General features: G+C 35.3%; 2 protein-coding genes across 2 annotated transcripts; both read right to left on the bottom strand.

Annotated features, from left to right (window-relative positions):
* Positions 1 to 1,467: 1,467 nt before the first annotated feature.
* LOC136797803 (uncharacterized) lies at positions 1,468 to 9,381 on the bottom strand. Its single transcript, XM_067054388.1, has 5 exons — positions 9,061 to 9,381; positions 7,301 to 7,551; positions 6,694 to 6,799; positions 1,959 to 6,348; positions 1,468 to 1,727 (listed from the first exon to the last, which is right to left on the bottom strand). The coding sequence occupies exons 1-5, from the start codon at positions 9,326 to 9,328 to the stop codon at positions 1,700 to 1,702; spliced, it is 5,043 nt and encodes a 1,680-aa protein (XP_066910489.1). The 5' UTR covers positions 9,329 to 9,381; the 3' UTR covers positions 1,468 to 1,699.
* Positions 9,382 to 22,473: 13,092 nt separating this feature from the next.
* LOC136797781 (beta-1,3-galactosyltransferase 1-like) lies at positions 22,474 to 23,715 on the bottom strand. The gene has a single exon (XM_067054367.1). The coding sequence runs from the start codon at positions 23,680 to 23,682 to the stop codon at positions 22,510 to 22,512; it is 1,173 nt and encodes a 390-aa protein (XP_066910468.1). The 5' UTR covers positions 23,683 to 23,715; the 3' UTR covers positions 22,474 to 22,509.
* Positions 23,716 to 27,568: the final 3,853 nt, after the last annotated feature.

Raw genomic sequence — 27,568 nt, 5'->3', positions numbered from 1 at the left:
GCTACTGAAGCTCTGGGTAATTTCCAAGCATTTTTTTACCACCGTTATTGGGTGGCAAAAACTCAATTTCGAATTTTTCAAACTCAATTTTTTGAAGAAAAAAATTTGAAGGTGAAAATGATGAAAAGGAAAAGAATGGACAGTATAAAAACTTAAAGGTAAAAATTGAGTTTCAAATAAGTTGATTAAATTTCAATTCTTTCTTTTTAAACTCCTCCAAAACATTTCAAATTAAGGTTGTTTTTCATTATCAAGCCAGAATTTTTAGGTTACTATGTACTAAGATGCAAGAACTCACCTATTTAGGGCGTTTAGAGGGCAAAAAGTTTCTTTGTCGCCCAACCATGGTGGGTGACATTTGATACCACTGCATTGAAACTCAAGTTTTAAGACCAAAACGGTGGTAAGGAAAAGTGCTTGGAAATTACCCTGGAAGCTCTGCAAAATTCTTCGTTCTGGAGTTAAAAGCCGTCAAATTTAGGTTTCTCATGGACCGCTAAATGTTGCCCTATGATTGAAAGGGTTAAAGCGTCGTATTATTTAATTTTTAAAGGCAATGTTTGCAACTTTTTTCTAAGTAAAAGAATGAAGTTAGACAATAGTAATATGATGTTTTTTTCTGGAAAGGTCTTGGTGGTTTCAAGCATCGTGCTAAAATATCCATAACAACAAAAAGTATATATACAGAATCTTTACAAAATATTATTCGCTGATATAAATATAGATTATATATTATGATATTGTGATGCTTAGCATTTTAATAAATACTTTTCAACAAACGCTGTAAAATCAACATGTGCAACATTGATTTTCTGAATATGTGATGCTTTTAGTTGACTTGATAGTAAACGGGGAAGACAAAATAAATTGATGAGAATATCTGAGACCGAAATTCACTCAAATTTAAAGGTGTATCTGAATGATAATCGACTTTAAGTCACTTTCATCACCTATCGGTGTTGGTAAACATATGAAACATTGACTATTTTTCCTATGGTGTACCTTTTCAATGGAGAGATCTCAGGCCCAGTGGAAGCAGTGAGACCGAGGAGACTTCAACCCTCCCCACTTCTGAGCTAATGAGATTTTTTTTTCAAATTCCTAGCGAATTTTATCTCATTTACAGCCTTCAGTACGGTTGTCCTGTCAAGCCTGGATCTAGTGAAAGTTTACTCTTACCATACAAGTATGCAAGCTCTAATATAAAGTTTTATAACATTTGTTTGATTTATCCAAATATCTTAACAGGCTTTTAACTTCTTTTATTTTATTTTATTTTAGAGTCTAAACCATTGACTTTTTTTTACCCAAGCTATATTCGCCATCTTTGATCGGGGTTCCTTGAAAGTGGTACCCTCAAAGAAGCCATTACTGTGTCAAAATTAACGTCTAACGGCATTACAGCATCAGAAATATTGGAGGAAAAGTATATCTGGCGCCGTAGCTGCATTCATACCGCTCTTGAGTAGTGCTACCGCGTTAGGGTACTTTAAAAAAACTCCGATCAAAAATTTAGCTTAGCTGGGATTGAGAAACTTTGTTCTGGATACTCAGTGATCTTAACATGAATCAAAGAATAAATCGATATAATATGTAAATGGCTGGTCCAAGTTCTTTGAATCTCTTGTCATTTGCACCAAGTCAATCAGCTATCGGATGGTTGAAACACAAGATTACAAGATTTATCACATAAATTCGATCAAACATTTGCAACATCATATGTTTGTCTGCAATGGAAGAAGAAAGAAAAATACATAAATAAGAAGCAAACGTTTGATGCTGAAGTCGAATCATATCCTTTAGATGAAGCTGATTAAGACTCCAATAGGGTAAAAAAATAAGATTTTGAATTCTAAAAGAAAAAACCAAAAAGACCGTAGAACGAAAACATTCGTCTTTTTGAAGAGAATAAACTGATATAAGACTTTTTAACACTTGAGAATACAAGGTATACTAACCTTGTTTGTCTCCTGAGGAAAAACAATATGATGGCACCACCAATGACCAGGATTGCTAATGGAAGAACAATAGCCAAATAGAGGAGTTCAATCAAGGTGTTGTCTTTGCTCGTTGATGGATCTGAAGGTTTTGGTACTTTAAGATTCTCAGTGATATCTGGTAGTTGGTGTGGATTGGAGTTTTCAATGCAAGGAGGATCTTCTTGAGATGGACTGACCGGGATTCGTTTACATGGTGGTGGCGGTGGAATGGTTGATATTTTGGATGTTGTTTTGAGATGTTTTCCGATATAAGATGGTAGGAAAGGTCTGGTTTTGATTGGTTTCCAGGCTCTGGTTATTAAAGCCTTATGAGGGATTTCAGTATTTTGGGTATCTATTACCGTTATTGATTGATCAGGCTTGGTAGTCTCAGCGCTGGTTGAAGTTTTAATAACATTGCTGAGTTGAGTATGAACTGCTATTGGGTCTACATTATTTGGTGATGAGTTTCTGTCAACCTTTGCATATGTTTGAAAAGGGTTGCGAGTGTTTTCTGGTCGATTCCGGTTCTCTTTTGATTTAGATTCTTCAGAGTCTTCAGAATTTGATGAAGTAAACTTGTTTTTATCAAGGTTGTAGGTAGCTATGGTCGATCCACTTTTTCCCTTGCTATTGATGCTTGGAGTTGGTGAGGATTTGGTTTCATCGTTGATATTGGTGATGGCGTCATCTACGGAAGGAGATGAAGATGTTTGATAAAATGGAGCTTTAGTTGTTTTCGGGTTTTGTTCTGAAGTCTCTGTCTTGTCATTTGTCAAAGGTGTTGTCGTGGAGAGATCTCCGCCTCTGACGAAAACTGTTCCTTTCCCGAGCTTCCCCGGATTACCGTCCATTAGATAGTCTGTGTTTGTAAAGGGTTTTCGTCTGATGTCTACCATAGATGTGTAGTCTAGAGGCTGATATGTATTAGCTTGTTCTGGTGGTTGTTGAGTCACTTTTTTGTTTATTGAATCTGGTCCTTCGTCTAGTTTGGTTGTTATTTGGTTTGTTTTGGTTTTATGTTGAATCGAAGGCGTTTTTTCATTTTTGTCATTTTGAAAAATTGGTGTCATTGTTTTAATGTCATTTCTGAAGCCTGTTTTGATGTTTTCCAATGAAATTGTCAGACGTCCTGTTGGGATGATCGTATGAGGGCGATTGGTCAATCTTTTGACTGAAGACGTGTGGACGTTTGATGATCCTTCCGGCCTTGACTTTGGAAAATTTGGAAAATCTGGCTTTGCTGTCGAAGAAGTCTCTGACGTTCCGCGCTCGTTTGTTTGATAAATTTTACTGTAAGTGTCGATTGCTTTATGTCTTGTTGAAACAATGAAACTTGGAACCACTGTAGGTTGAATGTCCTCCACCGTAGTTTTGTCTTCAAGTTTGTTTTTAGTGTTAGGTTGTCTAGTTGAGTAAATATTTAATATCCTCGTGCTCACATTGTCTGTCAATTCGGAATTTGTTGGTTTTGTTATTGCAGATTTGGTGGTCCATCCAGAACCACTTTCAATCAATGTTGATAGATCGTCTGTTTTTCCCGGTAAAGATTCTATTGTTTTCATCACATCTGGCGTCTCTTTGACTTGGTCTGATCTGTCGGTTTTTTTAAGTGTCGTTGGGTCTTTTGAGGATGAAGTTTCCAAAATTTTCGTTTTTCCGTTGGCTTTTGTAGAAACTATTGGATGTCTTTTGAATTCAGAATTCTCCGATGTAGGAAAGTAAGAAATCACACTAGTTGTTGGTACTGACTTAAGCGGCATTGAATTTGTCCCGGTGATAAGGGCAGAATCTTCAGTGGTCGGCATTTGCGTAGAACCTAACTCATTAGGTAGTTCAGTTGTACTTCCATAATTCTCCTCGTAGAATTTTAATGATTCCCATAATAAATCGGATAAGTCGATGAAGTGATTTTTAGTGTTAGAAGATGAGAAAGATTCTTCTGGAGTTTCAGTTGGTGATTGTGACAAAGTTGCCGTTGAAATACCAAACAATAGGTTGTTTGAGGAACCTGTAAGTGTTTTTCCTGTTATATGTTCTCTTGTTTTCATTGGATCTGGCGTTCCGGTGATTGTATCAGTAGGATTTTTAGAATCAATTTCAATATTATTTCCGGTTGTTTCAGGTTTTACTGAATATGGAGTCTTATCTTTGGAAGTTGAAGTTGTCTTAATCTCTGTAAAGTCAGTGGTTTCTGTTAAAATAGTTGGATTAGTTTTGACGTTAGAATTCTTAGTTGAAGAGTGAGAATCTACAAAAATTGTTGGTATTGTCTCAAACGGTATCGAATCTGTAGTAGCTTTCTTAGTGCCCCTAGAATAAGTATAGAAATCTTCAAAATCTTCAGTGGTTGGCATTTGCGTGGAACTTAGCTCATTAGGTTGTTCAGTTGTACTTTCATAATTCTCTTCAAAGAATTTTAATGATTCCCATAGTAAATCAGATAAGTCGATGAAACCACCCTCAGTATTAGAAGACGAGAAAGATTCTTCTGGAGTTTCAGTCGAAGCGTCAATGCTTTTTGTTGGAGATGAGGTCTCGTCAACTTGTGTCCATTTTGAATTCTCATCAGTCTTTTTGAGATTGTCTGTTGGAGAGATCTTCAAGTTTTTGTTTGAGCCATTATCTTTTTTGTTTGGAGTTTTGGTTAGAGATGAGGTCTCGTCAACTTGTGTACGTTTTGAATTGTCATCAGTATTTTTGGTATTTTTTGTTGGAGAGGTTTTCAAATTTTCATTTGCGTCAGTATCTTTAATGTTTGAAGTTTTTGTTGGAGATGAGGTCTTGTCAACTTGTGCCCATTTTGAAATTTCATTCGTCGTTTGGATGTCGTCTGTTGAAGAAATCTCCAAGCTGTTGGGCAAGTCAATATCTTTGTTATTTAAAGTTTTGGTTGGAGATGAGGTTTTTGCAATTGGTACCCATTTTGAAATATCATCAGTAACTTTGATGCTTTCAGTTGGAGAAATATCCAAGTTGTTGGTTGAGTTAATATCTTTTCTGTTTGAAGTTTCTGTAAGAGATGAGGTCTTGTCAACTTGTGTCCATTTTGAAATGTCGTTTGTCTTTTTGAGATTGTCTGTTGGAGAAATTTTCAAGTTTTTGTTTGAGTCAGTATCTTTAATGTTTGGAGTTTTGGTGAGAGATGAGGTCTTGTCAACTTGTGTCCATTTTGAAATGTCATTCGTCGTTTGGATGTTGTCATTTGGAGAAATTTCATAGTTGTTGCTCAAATCATTATCTTTACTGTTTAAAGTTCTGGTTGGAGATAAGGTTTTGTCCACTTGTCTCCAATTTGAAATATCATCCGTCGAAATTTCTTTCGTAGGATTCTCCAAATTGTTAGATAAGTCTTTGTAGTTTGTAAACAGATTACTAGGTATTTTTGTTGTTTTTTGACGAATTGCTAATTTGTCAAATACTCTTGAAGTATGTGGAGTTGGTGTTTCTAAGTCAATCGTTAAGTCAATGTCGTTGTTGTCTGTAAGAGTGTTTGTACCTATAGCATGACCTTCTTTGATGGATTTGTTTGGATGATGTCTTGTGATCGGAAGATCCGTTCTGGATGATGTCTCTATTGAGTTTACATCAACGCTGGTAGTTCTCGTTGGTGTCTTCCTTCCGTTACTGATCTCTCCTCTGTGATTAGAATTCGAGGTTGTCTCTATCGAATTGTTATCAATTTTGGCTTCTCTTGTTAATTTGTATTCAATATTTGGAGAAGAAGTTTTTGCCTGCTCTTTACTTTCACCAACTCCAGGAATCTTTGTTGATTGATGTTCATTTTCAATTGACAATAAGGACGTAAACTCAACGTTATTTTTTTGTTCAGCTTTTGTAGAATCTGTTGGTCGATTTGAATAGTCAATCTCTGGTGAAGACATCTCAATCAGACTGTTTCCAATAGCTTTGGTTGGTGGATGAGACATGATTTCGTAGTCTACCCGAGGAGAAGATTCTACAACAATCTCATTGGGAGAGTTTGTAGGTTCTGTCTTTCCGTTATTGTTTTCAGAAACTTTGTTTGTTGAATCTGAGCTGGTAATTTTTGGTGTAATGTCTCCTAAAATCTCATTCGGGGAGTTTGTAATTTCCATCTTTTCGTTTTTGTTTACGGACTGTTTGGTTGATGGATAGGTGAAAGTTCTTTGTGTAGTTTTAACAACAATCTCATTGGGGTATTCAATACGTTTCGTCTTTGGTAGTGTCGGATATACTTTGATTGTTGGCAACAGTTTCAACCATCGAGTGACTGGTCCAACATAATCGATATTCGGTTCACGTGGGGGAGGTGTTTCCACCATCTCTGTTGAAGGTGTTGTTGATTTGGTGAGTTTCCTCAAAGATGGCCCAGAAGTTTTGTAGATCGCTGGAAGGAAACAGAAATTTAGGATAAATGGTGATTTCACACATAACTTCCACTTATTGAGGGTAGAAGTTTTTTAAGGAATTATAAAAAAACATTTAATATCAGAAAACATTCAAACTACTTATAAGAACTGCTCGCGATAAGATTACATCTAATGCAAAAATGATTTTAGAGCTATCTTTTACATCAGACTCTCACATTATTTCCAGTCTGGCGAACAAGAAACTGCACCCATGCTACCAAAAAGGTGCCTATTTTTTTCTATTCCATCCAGATGAAAAGGCTCTGATCAGTTACAAAACCATTTGGTGACCCTGTTATCCTAAGGTTTGAAATAGAACTTACCTTTTCCAATGATTCGGACAAAGAAAGCAAATCTTTCTTCTAGTGGACACTGAATCTTGATTCGAAACAATCCGACACCATGGTCTATGTTTGCTGAAATTTGGACCTACAAAAAGGGATGAAGTTTAGTTAAATTCTTTGATGTACACTTGATTTACATACCCCCTTCTCACAGACCTATGGGATTTTATCAGCCGGTGGGGGTAAAAATAATGGACCAAAACTCGATTGGGATTGATATTCCTTATGTCCTTTTAAGGCTGGGGAGTTGAATTTTATTGTTTTTTAGACAGATAATTCAGTGGGGATGGAAATATTAGCACAATATTTTATAGTGAGGATTTGCTTATCTGATTATTTTCTGCGGGGACAAAAACTGGAGTATAATTTTCAACAGGGAACGATATTTTTGACAATTTTTCCATTGGGAAAGGTTCTCAGTGGATCTGTGAGAAAGGGGTGTGTTTGGTTTTGCTCTTTTTATTTAGTTCGCATCTCGTTTCATTTGTAATATCCTTTGTTTTGTCACGTGTCACATTCAGAATAAAAAAATCTTAAGAAAATCTCTTTCTAGGGAATTTCTCTTAAAAGTCATTATTTCTCTCACCTGTCTTGAATCCGGTCTCATTCTTAGTTTCCCCAATTTCATTGATCCATCATTACCACTATTAGCACTCTTCCAACCTTTTTCTTCATCCCAATAACTTGTGGTGACTTTCAAATTCGATTCATCTCCTACTGCGCATGCGTGCATGTTGTCATTCAAATGATCGGCATTGAAGTGTAATATTTGATTTGTCTTGCCGTTTCTTGATTCGTATTTCCATAGCATGCCGTTGGCAAGGTGACATCGCGAGTCTGGAAACAAAATTTCAAAATAGTTAAAAGATGCCCTTCGTTACAAGTATTTATTTCCGACAAATTTTGATTAACTTTCTTCGTACAACTTCTAAATGATCAAGCTTCTGTCTGTGAGATTTATGTCAGAAAACATTTTTAACTCGAACATAATTTATGTAACGCAGGAAAAACGTGTGCGAACTTAGTTTTTAAAGGCAGTGTTTTCGATCGAAAATTACCTCAGCTCAAATTTTGTGAAACGGTTAGGTAATAGTAAGGTAATTCGAAAGATTGTTATGGTCCCTTCCAGTAGTGTAGGCAAGAAGGCCACAAAATTTATGAAAGAAAGCAAATTTTTATGACAATGTAATGATATTTCCATAATATAAAAGGAGAAATACAGTGTGATTAAATACTAGTTTTAAGCTTGCATTCAGTTACCAATGCCTTATAAACCTTACTCCATAACTCGAAAAAATTAGTTTAATTGTTCATTAGTGAACATTGCTCTTGGAGGGTCACGTTTAACCCTATTATTATCAGGCTTTTTCGGATTTTGTATTCTCAAGGGGGGGTGTTTTCCACCAGCCTTGCATAACTTTTGATTTAGGAAAGGTATGGACTTGAAATTTGGCACAAATATTTTCTACTATAAAAGGAATTCATAGAAAAAAAATTGAATTGATGACGTCATCATAAAGGTGATGACGTCATCACAAAGTTTCACAATTATCGCTGACCAATGAAAAAGTACTATTCAATAAAATAGCTATTAAAGTTGAATGAATGGAGATTTTTCAGTTCTGTTTTGAATTTCCAAAAGCCAAAAAGAATATCTTTAACATATCTGCCGGTTTTTAACATACTAATAAAATCGAGGTTTAAAATCCATGCAGAAAATGAGTAAATTTTTTCAAAAAACAATGACGTAATTTTTGATGAGGTCAGCAATTTTTGAAAATTTTAAAAATATTTTTCAAAATTTATTATTGATACCTAAAACCTGTCAAATTTTGAAGTCAATTGGATAACTAGATCAGAAGTTATGCTAAATTTAAGATTTTGGGATTTTACACGGTTTTAGCTGGATTTTATGATATGCCTGAACTAAAAAGTCATAAAACCTGATCTGGTCGGTGTATAATTGTAAAATTTGGTATACATGCTGCTAATAGGATTATATTAAAAGTCAAAAACTTTCAGAGTGTTAAAAAAAATTTTCAGTGAGCTATTAACAAAAGAGTGCCAGCCTGGTGGAAAACACCCCCCCCTGATAAAAATAGGGTTAATAAAGCAAACACACTAGTGGGAAGGAATGTGTATATGAATGGCTTTACCAAATCTGCATAGATTTTAAAAACTTTCTAACTATTTCTAGTAACAAAGACTCGCGTACAATGTAAAGAAATGCTCAAACCAAATAAAGAGGTCTTGCTTCTGGAATGCTTCGTTCTATTACTACGGAAGCTGCGTTCCATAATTAAACTGAAAAATCCTTTTATTTTAATGACAGCTAATAAAAGTCACCTTTAACCAACCATTTCCTTGAAAGCTCTGTCTCGCAAAATGCTTCAGCATCATAACAACCATACTCTGTTTTGCTGTAAACGTGAAAAATCTTTCGTGGGCATCTACAATCACCTTCATCCAGACGGTTGTACTCCAATCGGTCACATGAAGCGGTCCGCGGCTTCTCTATGATATCATCATGCGTTCTTTGTCTGTTGACCTCCCAGCGTGCTTGCGTAAAGGTGATTTGTGATAGATATACGATAAAAAGAAAAATCTTCTTCATAATGGTGACTTTTTGCAATTTTCAGCCATAATTTTCTTGTCAGATCTATAACTAGAAAGATTTTGGTAACTTAGATTTCCCAAGTTCAATGAAAATCAACTGTCGTATAAATTAACCAAATTTTCCGCAATGGAAATCAATAAAATCGACAAGGTTGTCCTTTATTTCGTGAAAGTGAGGCCTAAGCTATTTCAAAGCAATTGGTTGATTGCAGTTTTTAGAAACGATTTATTTCTTCTTCGGAATTCTTCCTTCGTTTATGTGGATAATATTATTCGCTTAGAGGGAGTTGACTTAAAATGTTGTTTCGACGCGATGTGAACAGCGCTGAAGCGCACAGTTTGATTAAGTTTGTTAGAAATAATGTTAAAGTCGCAAATATACACGTTTTTCATATAAGAACAAACTATATAAGAACATAAGGCTGCGATGGAAGAACATTTTAAGGCTTTGTAGACTCTAAAACACTCTATTATTTTAGAAAATTGGACAAAAATGTTCACGAAAGGGTGAAAATAAGTGAAATAGGAACATGTTAAGAATATTTTTATGAAACTAAAAAAGATAAGAATATCCAAAGGCTTCAAAAACTTTTGGACGTTCTTGTAAAAAAAAACGTGTATGTTCGACTCTTTAAGTTTTAAACAGTAGGAAGAGAAGCAAAGGGCACTAAATGGTTTAGAATGGACCAAAACGTTAATATAAAAAGAAGGTAACAGTAGGATGTATAGGGAAATAAGTGTTTAGGAAAGGAAGATCATGACAAGAGCTTGTTGTTTATCGAGAGTTTTAGTGAGGACTCCTACTGTGTTTTTTTTCTGAAATTGAAAATTAAAAATTGGAAGATTCATTAAAAGGCCAAAACTCAGGTCACATCATCTTTAGTTGATGTACCTTTACCGTTAGTGCTTTATCAAAAGGACAACAAATATTTGAAAGAGGTCAATCAGTAAATCAAACTTTAGGGAGAATTGATCAAGTATCAAGTTAAAACCCAATATTAGCTATTAGTACTAAAAATGAAATGAGCGACCGTAGTCGCGCGGTTAGGCGCATGTCGCTTTATTATTTAATTACACCCTCCCCTAAACTCAATCCAATTCTTTGACGGTTTTACGGTGGTAAAACGGACAAAAAAGTGCCCGCGCATCAATGGGCGGCTACGGTTGAGAAGGTGTATTGATTCGCATGTTTAGGACAAAAATAATCGAATGAAAGTTTACGTGATGAAATTAACTAAAAAGCCACAAAATATAACAGCAAACTTACGTCAAAGATGAAACGTGTTTTCAAAGGGATTAAAGCACTTTGAAACTTCTGACTCCAAAAAGCATGTGACTTCGCATGGAAGTTCCGCTTATGAAGCTTTATTGAGCCCGCAAATCAAATTTCCAAAAATCAAATCATAAATATACGTCGATCTAATCAAGTTAATCTATTAATCGCATGATTTAATCCAGCTTTAACACAAATGTTAATATTTGCTTGTTCTTAAATGCTTATCTTTTGATTTTCATTTCCCGCTTTTTGGCTCGCAACGTTTAAGCGCGTGACTTTGCTTACTACGAAATCACATAGACGCTAAAGCAAATGTTAGCCTCGTACATCATTTGCCAGCTGACACACAACGTTATTCCAACGTTTATCTGACGTTCGCAACGTACATATAACGTTAGATGAACGTTAAAAAAACGTTGCTAGCTGGGCTATAGTTATTGTAAGTGAGTAACCCTGGAGAGAATCTGTTATTCTACTTCCTAATACAGTTGATTCTCCATAACTCGAACCTCTATTACTGGAATATCTAACTCAAACAAGTCTGCTGATCCCTTTAGTTTACAATGCCATATAAGCAAGTCTCTTTAATTCGAAATTTTCATAACTCGGACAAATTTGCGTTCCCCCGTAGGCTTTCGAGACTCCGCTGTACATTATCTCTGCTTCAAAGCTTCAAAGCATCCACCGACTGTTTTTTTGAGTTGAACTGTCGGCCCTACATGTTTGACATAACTCGAACCTTCATTTTTCTACCATATATATCTCTTCCACTTTTATCCGTTTAACATGCAAACCTTTTTTGTTAAAACTGACTCCTTAGAGTTCACTCAAATACTCTAGCTTCCCAGTATTCCTTTAACAACCTGTCTACAGGCTAACATACAAAAATTCCATAACCTGGTATTTTGATAATATTTTCCATCGGAAAATATGTATCAACCTTCAATGGATACAAGGTCCTCCAAACTCAAATATACTTCCTTGAAGTATTTCCATTCGTCATCTTACCGTTAACAAAACATTCTCTCGCAGCGTGAAATTTACTTTCAAAACTTTCTAAAGGTTAATTGGTCAGCATTTTCAAACTGACGCATAATTTCTCCTTTTTCTCATGTTTTGCTTAAATACATGTTCCACTTTTAGCTTGAAAATGTTATTATAAGGGCAAGTGTATACCATTCCTTACTTTATCTTGCCCCAGGGGAGGCAATTAGGTTTGATTGGGTACGGGAAGAGCCGCTTGTCAGGATCCCTTTTCTAGGCTCTAAGGATAACTGACAGGGTCCCAGATTTACTAATTCTTATATGATGTGTATCTAACAGGGTGAACTTTTGGTTTATTTTTGTCTGCTTTTCAGGGAGAAAATGGGAAAACCTTTCCATTTTTTATTCTCACAGGGTCCCAAACTTACCAAAGATTCATGCCCGACAGGTTCCGCTTTTCGAAATCCAGCGGCACGTCCCCAACGGTCGTCAAGTTCAGCACCCCCGAGTATCTTGACTTGGTAGTCGGGTAGTTAATTTTTCAAAGGAAAATTTCGATACCTAAAACTTTTTTGTCACTTTTTTTCCCAAACGCAACTTCAATTCCGTCATATTTTACGAACAAAGTTTTGAAAGAAGCTTTTCCTAAAAAGAGCAAAGTGGGACCTTAGTTTTCCCAGTTCCCGTCAAAGAAGAAAGCATCGTGAAATAGTTTCTATAATTCGAAGAAGACATTATAAGTCAGTCCGAACTCTCAGCAATTTAATAAACTGTTGCCAAGCGCCGTCTGTTTTCATTTGACATTTGTATGCTAGGAAAACATCCAAGTCAAGAGCAACAGACAAGTGTTTAAAGTGTCACTTTGGTGAAAGTGTAATCATGGTAATCATGGGAAAGAATTTTGTGGTCATTATGCCTAGAGACATTTACGGGTCATCTTGAAAAAAGCTACTAGATGGGCTTTAGAGGGCTTGCTGGTCATACAGAACTGCAAAGTTGCAGTCCAAATAAGAGAGAAGAGAATCAGACTCTCTGATATCATCGGACCCAGCCCTATCCCAGGATAGTTTCCTGCCCAAGAAAAGGAAACCACAGCGCTTACGCGACACATCAGAGCTGTGCTGTATCGATGATGATACTCACACAGTACGGGAGGACCTTGCGTTCTCGCAGGTACTGAAACACAGTACGGGTACCACCACCAGACCTTATTCAATGTCCATCATATCTCCCCATACTCTTTTATCAGAGTGATAGTACCCTATTCCCCCACATTGTATGGGTTGACCCGGGCCAAGGTATATTCACCTGTCAAGTGAAGCGTAGCACCGAGTGGGAATCGAACCCTGCCCTCCAGCACGGAAGTCAAGAACGATGACCACTACCCTACTGTGCCCACAGTCCAAATAAAATAAACGTTAGCTCAGTACTGTGGGAAACTCTGAGGGTTGAGGATTTTTTCAGAACCATGGCCAGTCAGCTTCAAGTAAGATTTTCTCAGCTTTGGCTAAATCAATAAGTCTTGTTTGGGTTTGTTTGTAAGATTTATTTTTTCAGCATGCCACCTTTTTGAGTTAGCGCTTCGATCGAAATTACTGGCAGCCGAAAATATTTAGCTGGGCACTGAGAGAAACAGTTGAAAATAATTTTCAAATGATAAATCAACATCAAACAGTCATTATTTTTGCATTAAGGAAAACTTTATTTTTGATCTTAGTCCTGAATTACAATCAATTTTTGCATTATGTTACAAAACTATTATCATCAGGCTAATGACATGTAATGACAATGACGAGGATTATTTTGTACTGATTGGCAAAAAATCAATTTTTTGGTCAAGACTAACTTTCATAACAAAAGGAAACTACAAAGGTTGCAAAATGATTTTGGACTCTGATGTATAAGGAAATTCCGCGACTATTGAAAATCTCGAGCTCTTGAAACCTTCTAAAAAAATAATAAGAAGAAGTATGTAACTTCTGTATGTCTTGTGTGTGCCTTCTAAGGCGTACATAGACGTAACTATATCCCTAGTCCTCTATACTTTCTGTTTAGATCGGCCAAAAGTGGCCAAAATAGAAATTTCTCATACGACTATGAGAACAAGCCTGGCCAAGACACCCATGTCTCACTCTGGACTTCTTGCGAACATGTTTGCCAGTATGGATTAAATTAAAGAAATTTCAGGAGGAAACAAAAAACTTTCTATTTTTCTGTCGGTGGAAAGGTATAAAATAGAAATTTCTCATTAGATTATGAGAACAAGCCTGGCCAAGACACCCATGTCTCACTCTGGACTTCTTGCGAACATGTTTGCCAGTATGGATTAAATTAAAGAAATTTCAGGAGGAAACAAAAAACTTTCTATTTTTCTGTCGGTGGAAAGTATAAACAGAAATTTCTCATTAGATTATGAGAACAAGCCTGGCCAAGACACCCATGTCTCACTCTGGACTTCTTGCGAACATGTTTGCCAGTATGGATTAAATTAAAGAAATTTCAGGAGGAAACAAAAAACTTTCTATTTTTCTGTCGGTGGAAAGGTATAAAACAGAAATTTCTCATTAGATTATGAGAACAAGCCTGGCCAAGACACCCATGTCTCACTCTGGACTTCTTGCGAACATGTTTGCCAGTATGGATTAAATTAAAGAAATTTCAGGAGGAAACAAAAAACTTTCTATTTTCTGTCGGTGGAAAGGTATAAAACAGAAATTTCTCATTAGATTATGAGAACAAGCCTGGCCAAGACACCCATGTCTCACTCTGGACTTCTTGCGAACATGTTTGCCAGTATGGATTAAATTAAAGAAATTTCAGGAGGAAACAAAAAACTTTCTATTTTTCTGTCGGTGGAAAGGTATAAAACAGAAATTTCTCATTAGATTATGAGAACAAGCCTGGCCAAGACACCCATGTCTCACTCTGGACTTCTTGCGAACATGTTTGCCAGTATGGATTAATTAAAGAAATTTCAGGAGGAAACAAAAACTTTCTATTTTTCTGTCGGTGGAAAGGTATAAAACAGAAATTTCTCATTAGATTATGAGAACAAGCCTGGCCAAGACACCCATGTCTCACTCTGGACTTCTTGCGAACATGTTTGCCAGTATGGATTAAATTAAAGAAATTTCAGGAGGAAACAAAAAACTTTCTATTTTTCTGTCGGTGGAAAGGTATAAAACAGAAATTTCTCATTAGATTATGAGAACAAGCCTGGCCAGACACCCATGTCTCACTCTGGACTTCTTGCGAACATGTTTGCCAGTATGGATTAAATTAAAGAAATTTCAGGAGGAAACAAAAAACTTTCTATTTTTCTGTCGGTGGAAAGGTATAAAACAGAAATTTCTCATTAGATTATGAGAACATTTCTGCCAGTGGATTAAATTAAAGAAGTTCCAGTAAGGAGCAGAAATGTCTTACCTTCAATGGTAACATTTTCATTTCTACAATTTTGCGGCATTTCTTTGAAATGTTTATTTCACAATCGAATATGTAGAATAGTTTCCCAATCGAGGTAAAATTTCAGGGTACTTTTCCATACCAGGAACGATTCTCTGATTATTCTTCCAGTATGGAGGGGTCCCACCGGGCCTATGACACAAAATAGTCATCTAAAATTGAGTCACTTGCTTTTTTGTATAATGGTTTGATTTTGTTTATGAGTAATTTTTGTTTAGATATTTTCGTGATTAAAAATTGACGTCAAACAGCCGTTTAAAGTTCCGCGTCTGCGAATTTGCACAACGATTCTGAAAGCGTTTAGTTTTGCAGTTCTTAAAATTGTCAAGACGTCAAATTATGAATTGTTTTTAAAACATCAAGATCCAAGAACAGTCGAAATAGGCAGAATTGGTGAAAAAGAAAACCATACAGGTTTTAAAATATTAAATTTTTTCTTCACCAGTAATACAGTATTGAGTATTTACAATACAATTGGATTTAGATTTAGATTTTTTTCTCACCTTTAGTGAATTAAACCCGAAATAAAATCGATAGAGTATCTATATGGACAATAGGAACTTTGATTTAGTCCGTTATCAATCGAGTAGGAAAATATAGTAGCATGAAAGAAGAAAATTCATTCATAACATATGATCACATGGCTCACATGTGGATAATTTGCCCCAACCTCGTTCCCAAACTCCTCCCAATATCTGAGCTATTTCGCACTAGCCACGTCTTGACAATTGTAAGAACTGCAAGATAAACGCTTTCGAAAACGTTGTGCAAATTCGCTGACGCGGAACTTAAAACGGCTGTTTGACGTCAATTTTTAATCTTCAAAAATATTTAAACAAAAATTACTCACAAACAAAGTCAAAATTAAAGCCAAGTCAAATGATTGATTTTCGGTAAAGATTAGAAAAAACTGTATAGAAGAGGTCTGGACTCTAGTTCTTTCGCATGCCAAACTTTTTTTTGCGTGTTTCTATGTTTGTATTTTTTTTTTCGGTAGCGACGGGAAGCAAAGAGTTTTTATTGTTTTGGTGAATGAATCAATTTTTTTGTGACTTTCTTTACATAAGGATGGTGTTAGTGAAACAAGGGTATAAATGAGGGTTAATTGACAGATTTTGTTTCATTCGTTCGTGTTCAGTAGATTTCATAGGATCCTTAGAGTTTTTTAGATTTTGGTAAATATATTCGTGAGGTAGTTTTGGAATTTTGGAATTTTTTTTTCGTTTTCAATTTCTTATTTTTCTAACTATGATGGTTGGGAAATGATGAAGAATTTCTTCTCCTGGGAAGATCATCAAAAGGTTATCTTTGAAAATGTTCATTAAAAATGTTTTTGGAGAGATTTTAAGGATGAATTTACGGACTTTAACATCAAAATGTTGATCCGTCTAGATTTTGAGTTAACGTTACATTTGTATGCATATTCTTTGTCGTTCTTTGCGATGGCATCAGAGTTAAATTTTTGCCTGTTGTCGAAGACGACATCAAAATAATTTAATTGCACTACGATATCGGTATATTCAGTATTATTCTGTATCATTACCTTTAATTTTCGCTTTTAATTTGTTTTTTTAATGATTGATTTAAACACCTCTGTCTCACATCCCCGTTGAAACTTTCAACAGAAACAAGTGTTTTGGAGTGCATTTTTTTACATTGAATTTTGAAGGGGGATGTAATACAAATCGATTCCCCAGTGGGCTAAAATTGTAGGCTATTTTCCCGACCGACTTTTTAGACTGGGGTCCCAGCAGGTCTGCGACACAGGGGTTTATTAAAAATTTGATTGTTTTCCAAGCTAGAGGATGACTTCGGAATACGAACTGTTGATTAAAATATTAGTTTTCAAAATTGAGCGGGAAACTTTATGGATCATTGATAGCAGCCTTTTTCCATTTTGGCCTAGAGAAAAACTAATAATGCGTAAGAGACGGTCTCATCTCAAACGCTGTTTCTTTTTCCGCCTTCGCATTGTGAGAGGGCAACACATGTAAACAGGGAGTAACATTCTTGTTGACATATTCATCGGCTTTTTTATGTAAGAATGTAATTTTAGAGTTTATGTTATGGGAAAAAGTTATGATGTAGGACTTCCAGTTGGAAATTATATTCGTATGGCGTTTGAGTCAATTTTTGGTAACTTTATGCAATTTTTAGGATTTTATCTGGAGGGAGATAACGGGTTACTGTTATTATACATTGAATCCTACTGAACGTAAGCCCCTTTTCGAGATCGAGGTGAGACTGTTTTATAGTTAAGTTCCCATGAAGTTTGCGTTGCTATGAAATTTCTTTGGTTTTTCACAAAGTTTTTTTTTCTAAAAAAAGCAAATGACAAAAGTTTCCGTATAGACTACTTTCAACAATTTTCGGACTCTTTTGATGATTAAGTCTGAAGTGATAAGTTTAGAGATCGTGCTAAAGAGTACTTGAAAATCCATTTGCGTGTTTCTTAAGGGCGACAGGGCTTTTTGTTATTTTGAAAAACAAATTTATGAAATTAATACATTCTATATAAATAGTGTTAGACGGTTATAAATGACAAGTGCACTACAAGCTCCTTTTGATAAAGGTGCTAAACTAAGGCTATCGTGCTGGTTTAACTTTGATAGACAGGTACAGGGTGAAAGACATCGACTAAGACACTAACCATGTAGGATGAGGAGAAGACTGGTCAGACTGAATATTGTTCTAATTAGAAGTTGTTTATGACTATTTGGAGCAAATTCAAAATTATCGTCAATTTATCCAACAGAAAATGTAATTTGAATTCAGCATTTTTTAGAAAGCTATAGTAATGATTTCGATAGCAAGTAGTAAGTTAAAGTATTATGAAGCTGGCTTAATACTCACATCACTGGACTTATTTTTCCTGAGAACTTTTTGCTATCCTTTTACAAATTTATGCCAGACTCGCGAAGATGAAGAGGAGCTCAGACTTTAAAACAGATGTCTACAGCATCATTAAAGTATTTTAATGCAAAAGACTTTTACCAGGTCAAAGGGATTATGATGTCAAAAAAAACTGTCAGTTTATTATGTTATCTAATGGTGAATAACGTTCATCTAACATTTATTAGCTGAACGTTAGAACTTTGTCACCTGGGCTATCTACTTTAACTTATATGATATATGAAACCTCTCGAAGGGAGGGTGTCTGACTTTTATATATGGGGTTTCGTATTATAGTTTCACTCTCCTTTGCACTGATCAATTGAGTTTATAAAGAGTGAAACGCTTGATGAAATGCAATATTTCATTTATCAGGTCAAACAATCTGAGAAATATCAAATAATAAAAAAAAATTTTCGTTTTCAGAGAAATTACTATCAAAAATATTTTTAAACAATCCAAAACTGCAGTTTTAATCCTACAAGACCATGAAGTCATTGAATCTTGCAACCTTGGTCCTTCTCGGGCTCATTTGTTCCATTTATTGCCAACCGGTAAAGAAAAACGTCTCAAATTTGGAAAAGAATAATAATGAATTATGGTACATCCAGAACCGCGCATGTGCACATAAGTACGCCCGACAATTGATAAAATGTGGCAAAGAATCCCACGCGACGTTGACCAGAAAAGAAGTCTATGAGTTTTGTTTGAACCAGATTAAAGAAAAATGTAAAGAAGAAAAAGAGCAACAAAAGATTGTGCTGACTGGTGAGAATTTGAAAGAACGAATCAAAAAGTTACGGCAAAAGTTGAGAAGTGCGTGGTAATATGATGTTTGTATTGTAATAATACCTGTAAAACAAAATTTGATTCTAAGGTTTAGTTACTCTGGTAATTAACCATGGAAGAGGAGATATATCTGGACAATACTTGGAACCTACCTATCTTATGAAGTTAGACAATCCCAGGGTCGAAATCGAAAGACGTTGTCGCACTCACAAGAATTATATATTTAGATTGATATTGCTCCATAGTTTCCTGAGACCTAATCCCCTTTTGGCCTTAGCGTTGACAGATAAATTGTTTCAACATCGAATCCGAAAAACTGTATTTTTGAACACCCCCTTCTCACAGACCCGGTGGGATTTTTATAAGTCAGTTGAGGGGTGGGGGATAACAGACATAACCCTATGTTTTTTTATGGCTGGAGATTTGAAGTCCATTGTTTTCTAGAAAATCCAATGGGGATAGAAATATTAGCATAATATTTTGCAGTGAGGATTTGCTTATCTGATTATTTTCAGTGGGACAAAAATTAGAGCATAATTTTCCACAGGGGACGATATTTTGTCCAATTTTTCCACCGGGAAGGGTTCCCAATGGGTCTGTGAGAAGGGGTGGCTTTAAAGCAAATCTTGGAGTTGCAGCCTAAACAAAGATAGTTTTTTTTTGGAAAATAATTTTATCACTAATAATGTTATCACCAATTGTTCAGCATCATGAAATTTGAATCGAGATTCCCCCTATTTCCACTCCTCCTGTAAAAGTCTTTAATTTCGTTACTGACGCACATTAGGCGACATTTTTGTAATCAAAAGGCTAACCATAAAACCAGAAAATTCATCAAAAGAAAACAACTATGATTTGTCACCGCAAAGTAGTTCATAATATTTTCGATGCTTCTACTTAATTGCCAAAGTAAACAGAAACACAGTTTCGAGATTTGTTACATCCCTGTATCGATGACTCACCAGGCCTGTAAAATTGGCCTGTAAAGTCTTGTTTTAGTGATATACAACTTCGTAACAAGCTAACTAAAATGGGTAGCTAATTGAGTTTTGCCTGTAAAATAGAATCAACATCTAGAAATTGGTTGATATAAGGTTATCTGAAAATATAAGTCTAAGATATTTTTCCCTACTACATTTTTAAAAGTTCGATAATATTTTACATTAATGTATATTTTAAATTTCCATGTCTTATCATTATAATTATTTAATATTTTCAAAGATTTTTTAAAGCAGATATAAAATAACATGTAAATATTTTTGTGTGTTTTGTCAAAGTTTTTGTTGTGAAAAGAAAAAATTTAAGTCAACCATTAATACGTAAGATTTTATTTACAAAATATATTTCAAAACCAAAAATGTTAAAAACCTTTAACCCAGAGAGAGTACCTGAGGAACTGTAGTAAAGCTACCTGCGTGTATCATGCTCTATGTACAGTAGTGAAGTTGTTTTAACGTGTTGAAAACATTTAATATATATTTCATCAATCTCTCGGGTCTTTGCAAGCATCGCAAGGCCAAAAGATTTTCATCTTCTTTACAATTCTAGTTAAAACCTTAATTTGTAGTAAGAGGTATAGTAAAACCTAGTGTGTACTCTTAGGTTCCAAATAAACGGGGGGCGTTCAAATAAACAGGGGGGGGGGTTCGAAAAGTTTCGAGATTTTAATAAACAGGGGGACCTAATTGCCGGGGGAGTTGGAAATTGTACTTCTGAGAACCCGAAAATAAGGTAAATATAGGCTAAAATCAGGCTATTTAGAGAAAAATAATTTCTTCGACAGCTGAAAATATTTTTAAAAATTAATAAGATCCTAATAAGGTCCGGGAGGTTGGAAAATTTTCGAGCGGGGGGGGCTTTCATTTGGAACCTAAGACTACCATGAAGTATAAAGCAGAAGGGAAAGATACAGAGATCCTTGCTTTAAGTTAAGCTAAACAGCGGCCCTCACTTCACTGTTTATATTTTATAGCTGTAATGACTACACCTGGAATAGTTCTTTGTAAAGGCCTCCAGTGTAGTCACTGATCTTAACAAATTATTATGATCATACACTGAAAGTATTCTCTCGTTGCACTAGCAATCAATAACGTATCACTCTGTTTGAAATCAAAGGTCACGCCATGACGCCCAAAAAACTCCCAATCACGTCATCACGTAAACTGCTAGGTGCCGTTATAAAGTTTGCTTTGGACAAAGCCAACATTAAAGTAGCCTATACTAGACGTCACCCGCGTTTTTTTAAGCAATTAACGTCTATTCCACTTTGCAACTTTTTCGAATGTTTTGAGCCCGGGTTTTCGGGCTAAAATAGAATCAACATCTAGAAATTGGTTGATATAAGGTTATCTGAAAATATAAGTCTAAGATATTTTTCCCTACTACATTTTTAAAAGTTCGATAATATTTTACATTAATGTATATTTTAAATTTCCATGTCTTATCATTATAATTATTTAATATTTTCAAAGATTTTTTAAAGCAGATATAAAATAACATGTAAATATTTTTGTGTGTTTTGTCAAAGTTTTTGTTGTGAAAAGAAAAAGATTTAAGTCAACCATTAATACGTAAGATTTTATTTACAAAATATATTTCAAAACCAAAAATGTTAAAAACCTTTAACCCAGAGAGAGTACCTGAGGAACTGTAGTAAAGCTACCTGCGTGTATCATGCTCTATGTACAGTAGTGAAGTTGTTTTAACGTGTTGAAAACATTTAATATATATTTCATCAATCTCTCGGGTCTTTGCAAGCATCGCAAGGCCAAAAGATTTTCATCTTCTTTACAATTCTAGTTAAAGCCTTAATTTGTAGTAAGAGGTATAGTAAAACCTAGTGTGTACTCTTAGTTCCAAATAACGGGGGGCGTTCAAATAAACAGGGGGGGGGGGTTCGAAAAGTTTCGAGATTTTAATAAACAGGGGGACCTAATTGCCGGGGGAGTTGGAAATTGTACTTCTGAGAACCCGAAAATAAGGTAAATATAGGCTAAAATCAGGCTATTTAGAGAAAAATAATTTCTTCGACAGCTGAAAATATTTTTAAAAATTAATAAGATCCTAATAAGGTCCGGGAGGTTGGAAAATTTTCGAGCGGGGGGGGCTTTTATTTGGAACCTAAGACTACCATGAAGTATAAAGCAGAAGGGAAAGATACAGAGATCCTTGCTTTAAGTTAAGCTAAACAGCGGCCCTCACTTCACTGTTTATATTTTATAGCTGTAATGACTACACCTGGAATAGTTCTTTGTAAAGGCCTCCAGTGTAGTCACTGATCTTAACAAAAAAATTATTATGATCATACACTGAAAGTATTCTCTCGTTGCACTAGCAATCAATAACGTATCACTCTGTTTGAAATCAAAGGTCACGCCATGACGCCCAAAAAACTCCCAATCACGTCATCACGTAAACTGCTAGGTGCCGTTATAAAGTTTGCTTTGGACAAAGCCAACATTAAAGTAGCCTATACTAGACGTCACCCGCGTTTTTTTAAGCAATTAACGTCTATTCCACTTTGCAACTTTTTCGAATGTTTTGAGCCCGGGTTTTCGGGCTCTAAACATTCGATTTTTTGACGTCACTTTTAATTTTCGAAGCTCTTGCAGTAGCAAAATAATCGAATTTGCGTCAAAACACTTGAAAGGCTTCTATTTTTCGAAAATCGTCAAAGTGGAACTCACTAAGAAACGAGATGAAAAATCCCGGTTTTTAGTGAGGTGCTCGCTAACATTAAAGAGTCTATTTTTGCGTCGTTTATGTCGCAGGTTTCACGTCTTTTTCGATGATGGTAATCCATAAAGTTGTGACGTCAAGTTCTGTTTATCAACCATCATCCCATTCTCAATAAGTGCACGTTGTTCTAAAAATCTCAAACATCGATCTTGTTTCACTGGATGTGTAACCATTAAATGTTCATTGTACTCACACCAGTTATTCCACATATAGAAACCACGTACCGATTTTGCTTTATATCCCGATCGGAATACTAAATGTCCAATATAAGCGTCATCAATCTTAAGCGGGGTTAACCAATCAAACAACGAAATCATTCTACTGATTGCAACATTTGAGAGAATGAATCCGCCTCCGGAACAATACGGGTCAAAACGATCATTCTTATGTTCCTCTGCCGTAAGCCCGTAACGACCCTTACGTTCCACCGGCTGTCCTGACATGACGGATCCAATATAATGCTCATTTCGAAAATCACCATCTAATTTTGCTAACACCCTGTCTACATGTACAAAAACATCGTCGTCACCTTTTAAGACAAAATCAAATTTAAGGGCAAAGAAAGCCCAGTGTAAACCAACCATTACTTTGAAAGACAGTTGATAAAAACTTTCAGGAACATCTTCCAAGATGACGTCACCGTGCGTTTTGGATTCTTTCTTGATTTTCAGCATTGTGTTTTTATTGTCAATAACACCCAAAACGAAAACAACTTTCCATTTTTTATTTTGTGTAATCCACATTGATGCATTACCCCATGTTCGACGGATTTTTTCTCGCCGCTCAAAATGCGCTGCGTGTGATGAGATTAATATGATCAGGTCATAACGTGTACTACAGTCAAGTTTTACATCATCTAACACGATATGTGGATTCCTTAAATCCGCTTTGGGTGGACTTTTCTCGTCAAGCGTCTTCCATAACTCCATTCGATCAATTTGTATTTTCTCCCAAGCTTTCATTCCATACACGCCTTCCTTTACTGACGTCATTTCTTTACGTATCTCTTTCAAATACGTTTCGAATTTTTCAAAATGGCGGCTTAAGTTTTGACGTTCCTCGTTTTGCTTGTTGTTATGGATATAGACATGCTTTGTTGGGTTTGAGTTCCCTGCACCAGTAATGAATAAATTCAGGTTAACAGTCATAAAAGCGGTCATTATGAAACCGACCATAAAGGTCATCGCTAGCATCATGTATTTCACCATTCTTGTTGAAAAAGTAATCCCGATGTTTGTTTTCTGATAATGGAATAATAATAACAATTTAATTATGATATTATATAAAATGAACTTATAGTTCTTTGCCAGGTTATTACGTTAGGGGTGTAAACAGAGCTCTGAGTTTACCTCAATAAATATTCCCACCACTTATCTGCATTTAAAAGTCGTTAGACAAAATGGGAAGGATCAAAGTTTCTCCAAGAGGAGGAAACAAATTATAAAATTTCCTCCGAGAGACTGTTATCAATTTTTAATCTTTGTTTGATGAATTGGCACTAAGTTTGACACCGGGTTGACCCTTCACCGATATTTTTTATTGGACAGAAACTACTTAATCAAAGTAACTTTTGAAAATAAATCTAACCCTTACTTAGCCCCTACTCTGATACCAAAAGCATACCACTCATATAAAACGAAGCAATACAGAAAAAAAATCTGATTTATCATTCAGGAAAATGTTATTGAAAATTGAAGTATTTGATATTCTTGCAAAAATAAATCAGCGGACAACAATGTAGTTATGAGTCTTTCATCGAGAGGTTACAAGTAGTATGGTTTTGTTTTGTTTATTTAAGAGAATAAATCAGACATGCAAGTATTACATTCTGTCAAATGGATATCGAACGAATCAATGCTACAGTGATCTCTAAAATTCGAAGTTGATATAGTAACTATCACAAAAGACCTTTTTTTCCAACTCTGTAACATGACCGACTCCCCTAAAGATGGACCCGTAAAGCTAATATTACCACCTGCGAAAGTTGAGAAATCGGGCTTTCCCTTCTTTTCTCTCTACAGCTGAATAATAGAAAAATAAAGTCAATATCATGAAAATACTGTCGCCAACTACTTTGTTTTACAAACTAATTATTCTGTAAGTGAACCTTTTTACAACCCTACAATTATTTCAATATGTTCCATTTCAATTAAGGAACGAAAAAATGGACCCTGGGTCAAATTGATGAAATAATCCAAAAGTTTTTCCTTCCAATACAGTCCATTAGTTCAACTTATAGAGAAATTCAAGTGTGTATTTCCTACACCCCTTCTGGGACCCTTTACCACCGAAAAAACTGGCCAAGATATCCTCCCAGCGGAGAATCTATGCTCCAATTTTCGTACCCACTGAAAATAATCAAATAAACCTGTCGTCGCTGCAAAATATTATGCTATTTTTCAAATCCCCACTGAATTTTCTGACTTGAAAACAGTGAAATTTAAACCCCAAGCCATTTAAATATCGAGTTGCACCCCTAACTGGTGGGAAAATCCTACCGGGCCTGTCAGAAGGGGTTTAGTACTTCTTCAGACTGTACTCACAGGTGCAAATTCAGAGAAAATCAAACTGTGCTCGCCTCAGCCATTTGAAGAATCACAAACATTGTTTATAAAAACATTAAGATTAGTCCTAACAATGATAATGATGCATTAATGATAAGTCCTAACAAAAAAGTTTTCATGTATTTTCACATTACATTTTTTTATATGGTATCAACCTAAGTATTTCTTGGGTATTAGAACTGTCAAATCCCTTGATACCTTTCAACCTACAATTACTTTACTTATGAAAAGCTTACATCAAGGGAACATTTTTGACGGGGAATTTGGCGAGTTTAGACAAAATCAGCTATAACAATTACTCGCCAAAAATAATTACTTTTGTATCTCGCAAAAATAACCCTTAAAATTCATCAAAATTGCTCAAAAGAATGAAAAATAGAACAGATTTAGTTCTCGCCGAAATTAAGAAATTTGCTGACCTTTTGCCGAAATAAGTTCGCGCCAATATTAAAAAGACCTTAAAAGTTTTTCTATTCACCAAAATTAGTTTTCGCCAAAATAACTTATCCTTCAAGAGCTATAAGCTTTATTCACCATCCTATCCTCTCCCTCCCACATATATTTTTTTATTTATTTATAAGTAATGAGACAAACACAGAATACAAGCAGTAAAAGGGTTCCAAGCACCATCAGTAGAGAGAAACCCTTATAAAAAAAGAAAAGCGTAAAATATTCAATACAAAACAACAAAGGCAAAGAAAATCAGCCCCGATCTGTTCGAAAGTAAATCCTTCACTGAAAAAGCGGAAAAAATCAATCAGATTTATTAGAAAAAAAACCACCATCGCAGCAAAACGAATCATTTTACCTTGTGACATTGCAAATTGCAAGAATGTCTCATTTTGACCAAATTAAAGAAAAGTATTGATTTTCGAATTGATTAATCAGATATAATTATACCTGTTATGCAGCAGCAGTTTGTACTTTAAATTGTAATTGACTGACAATGTAGCCCAAGTAATGAGGTTTTTGATTCGTTCAAAATAGAACCGAATAGGACTTTGAACTTTGATAATATCCTGGTAATTAACAAATCTTAGCCACGATTTATGAGAAATGAGACAAGTCCTTACCCACCTCCTTTTCAATCTTGTCGAGCCCATTGAAATAAGTATCATACAACCATCATTAAACCATAGTCCATATAAAAAACCCTGGTCTGGAAGATCATTATTTTAACTTTTTGTTATCTTTTTCCTTTGTTAATATCAAAAGACAAAAATCGATTTGCTTAGTTTTTTATCACGTTACCAAGTACTCCTTTCGGGATTGGTTTAAGATTTAAGAAAAGGCTTCAAGACCGGGGTTTTTTATACAGACTATGATTAAACAGTCAACTATCTCATGATCTATCTCCTATGACAGCTAAATACCTAAATAATGGATTCGAAGAATTTTCTGACTGTTATTCCATCTAGTGCATTATAGCGTTGAAATAATTTCCTCTATCATAAATAACGTCTAAGTAACGTTTAATGAATGTCGAGAAACAACATTGTGCAAACACATCTAAAGTACTTGGCTTTTTTTCAACCTATGAGGAAAAACGTCGAAACTAGCTTATTTTGCAGAATTTCATGCCCTTATACTTTTTCTCCTTAATGGTAATGCATTGGATTTCATCGAGATTATTCAGATGGGGGAAACCCTTGCAAAGGCATTGACAAGTTTAAATATCTACGCTTTCGAATGACTGGAACGATTTGGAAACAACCAGCATTTTTGACATGCGTTAAAGCCATTGTCCTCATTAGCAAGTATAGACCGACTAAAGATCGAACCGTTGTATCCAATGCAGACAATACGTTTTACACTGAAACTATTGTACCCGTCGCTTTATCACTGACTGAGATCAATGGCTACTTTCTTGATACTTTCAAAATAGGAATGCCCTCCTATTTTCTTAATTATGTGATTTTACTTTTAGGTCAACTGGATCAACAAAAGTTTCCATTTCAGAAATATTTCTGCTGTTTCCGTTGGCCATACTGGCAAAAGATAATTATTCTGCTTTGTGCAAGGGTTTGAAAGAGACCCTGTGGCTTTTGGACTGACCGCCTGAAGTTTCTTATCTGCCTACCTAGCGGGTCTCTGTTTTTCCTTATGTAAAAGAAATTATTCAGTTTTTGTGAATAGTTTGTTTATTTTCTTTGTAGAATTGAGAGTGTGGCGGCTAATTCTTTTGACTAATTGGAAGTAGAGGGCGTCGGTACGGATTACCCATGATTCCTTTCGACGTGAAATGGCCAATGTAGATGTCAAACTTACTTCTAATAAAATCGTGACAAAATCACACCAACTGGTCAACTTGCGTATAATCAAAATGAAGTTGTCTTATTTATTTCCTTTTCAAATTTTGAGAAAATGAACTTTCAATTTGAGCCAAAGTTGATGTACTTATCTTCAACTTACAGCCGGAAAAGTCATTTTGATCGGCTCTTTCAATAAATAGGTCATTTAACTTGTACTTTCATAGGCACGGAGGGGTAATAACTTGAGATAATTTGTATTTCATTATTTCGCATGATTC

The sequence above is a fragment of the Clytia hemisphaerica genome, unplaced genomic scaffold, assembly GCF_902728285.1.
Source record: "Clytia hemisphaerica strain Z4C2 unplaced genomic scaffold, Clytia hemisphaerica genome assembly, whole genome shotgun sequence".
Classification (NCBI taxonomy): Eukaryota; Metazoa; Cnidaria; class Hydrozoa; order Leptothecata; family Clytiidae; genus Clytia; species Clytia hemisphaerica.
The sequence above is the reverse complement of the archived record's forward strand: the minus strand, read 5'-3'. Positions and strand labels throughout refer to the sequence as shown.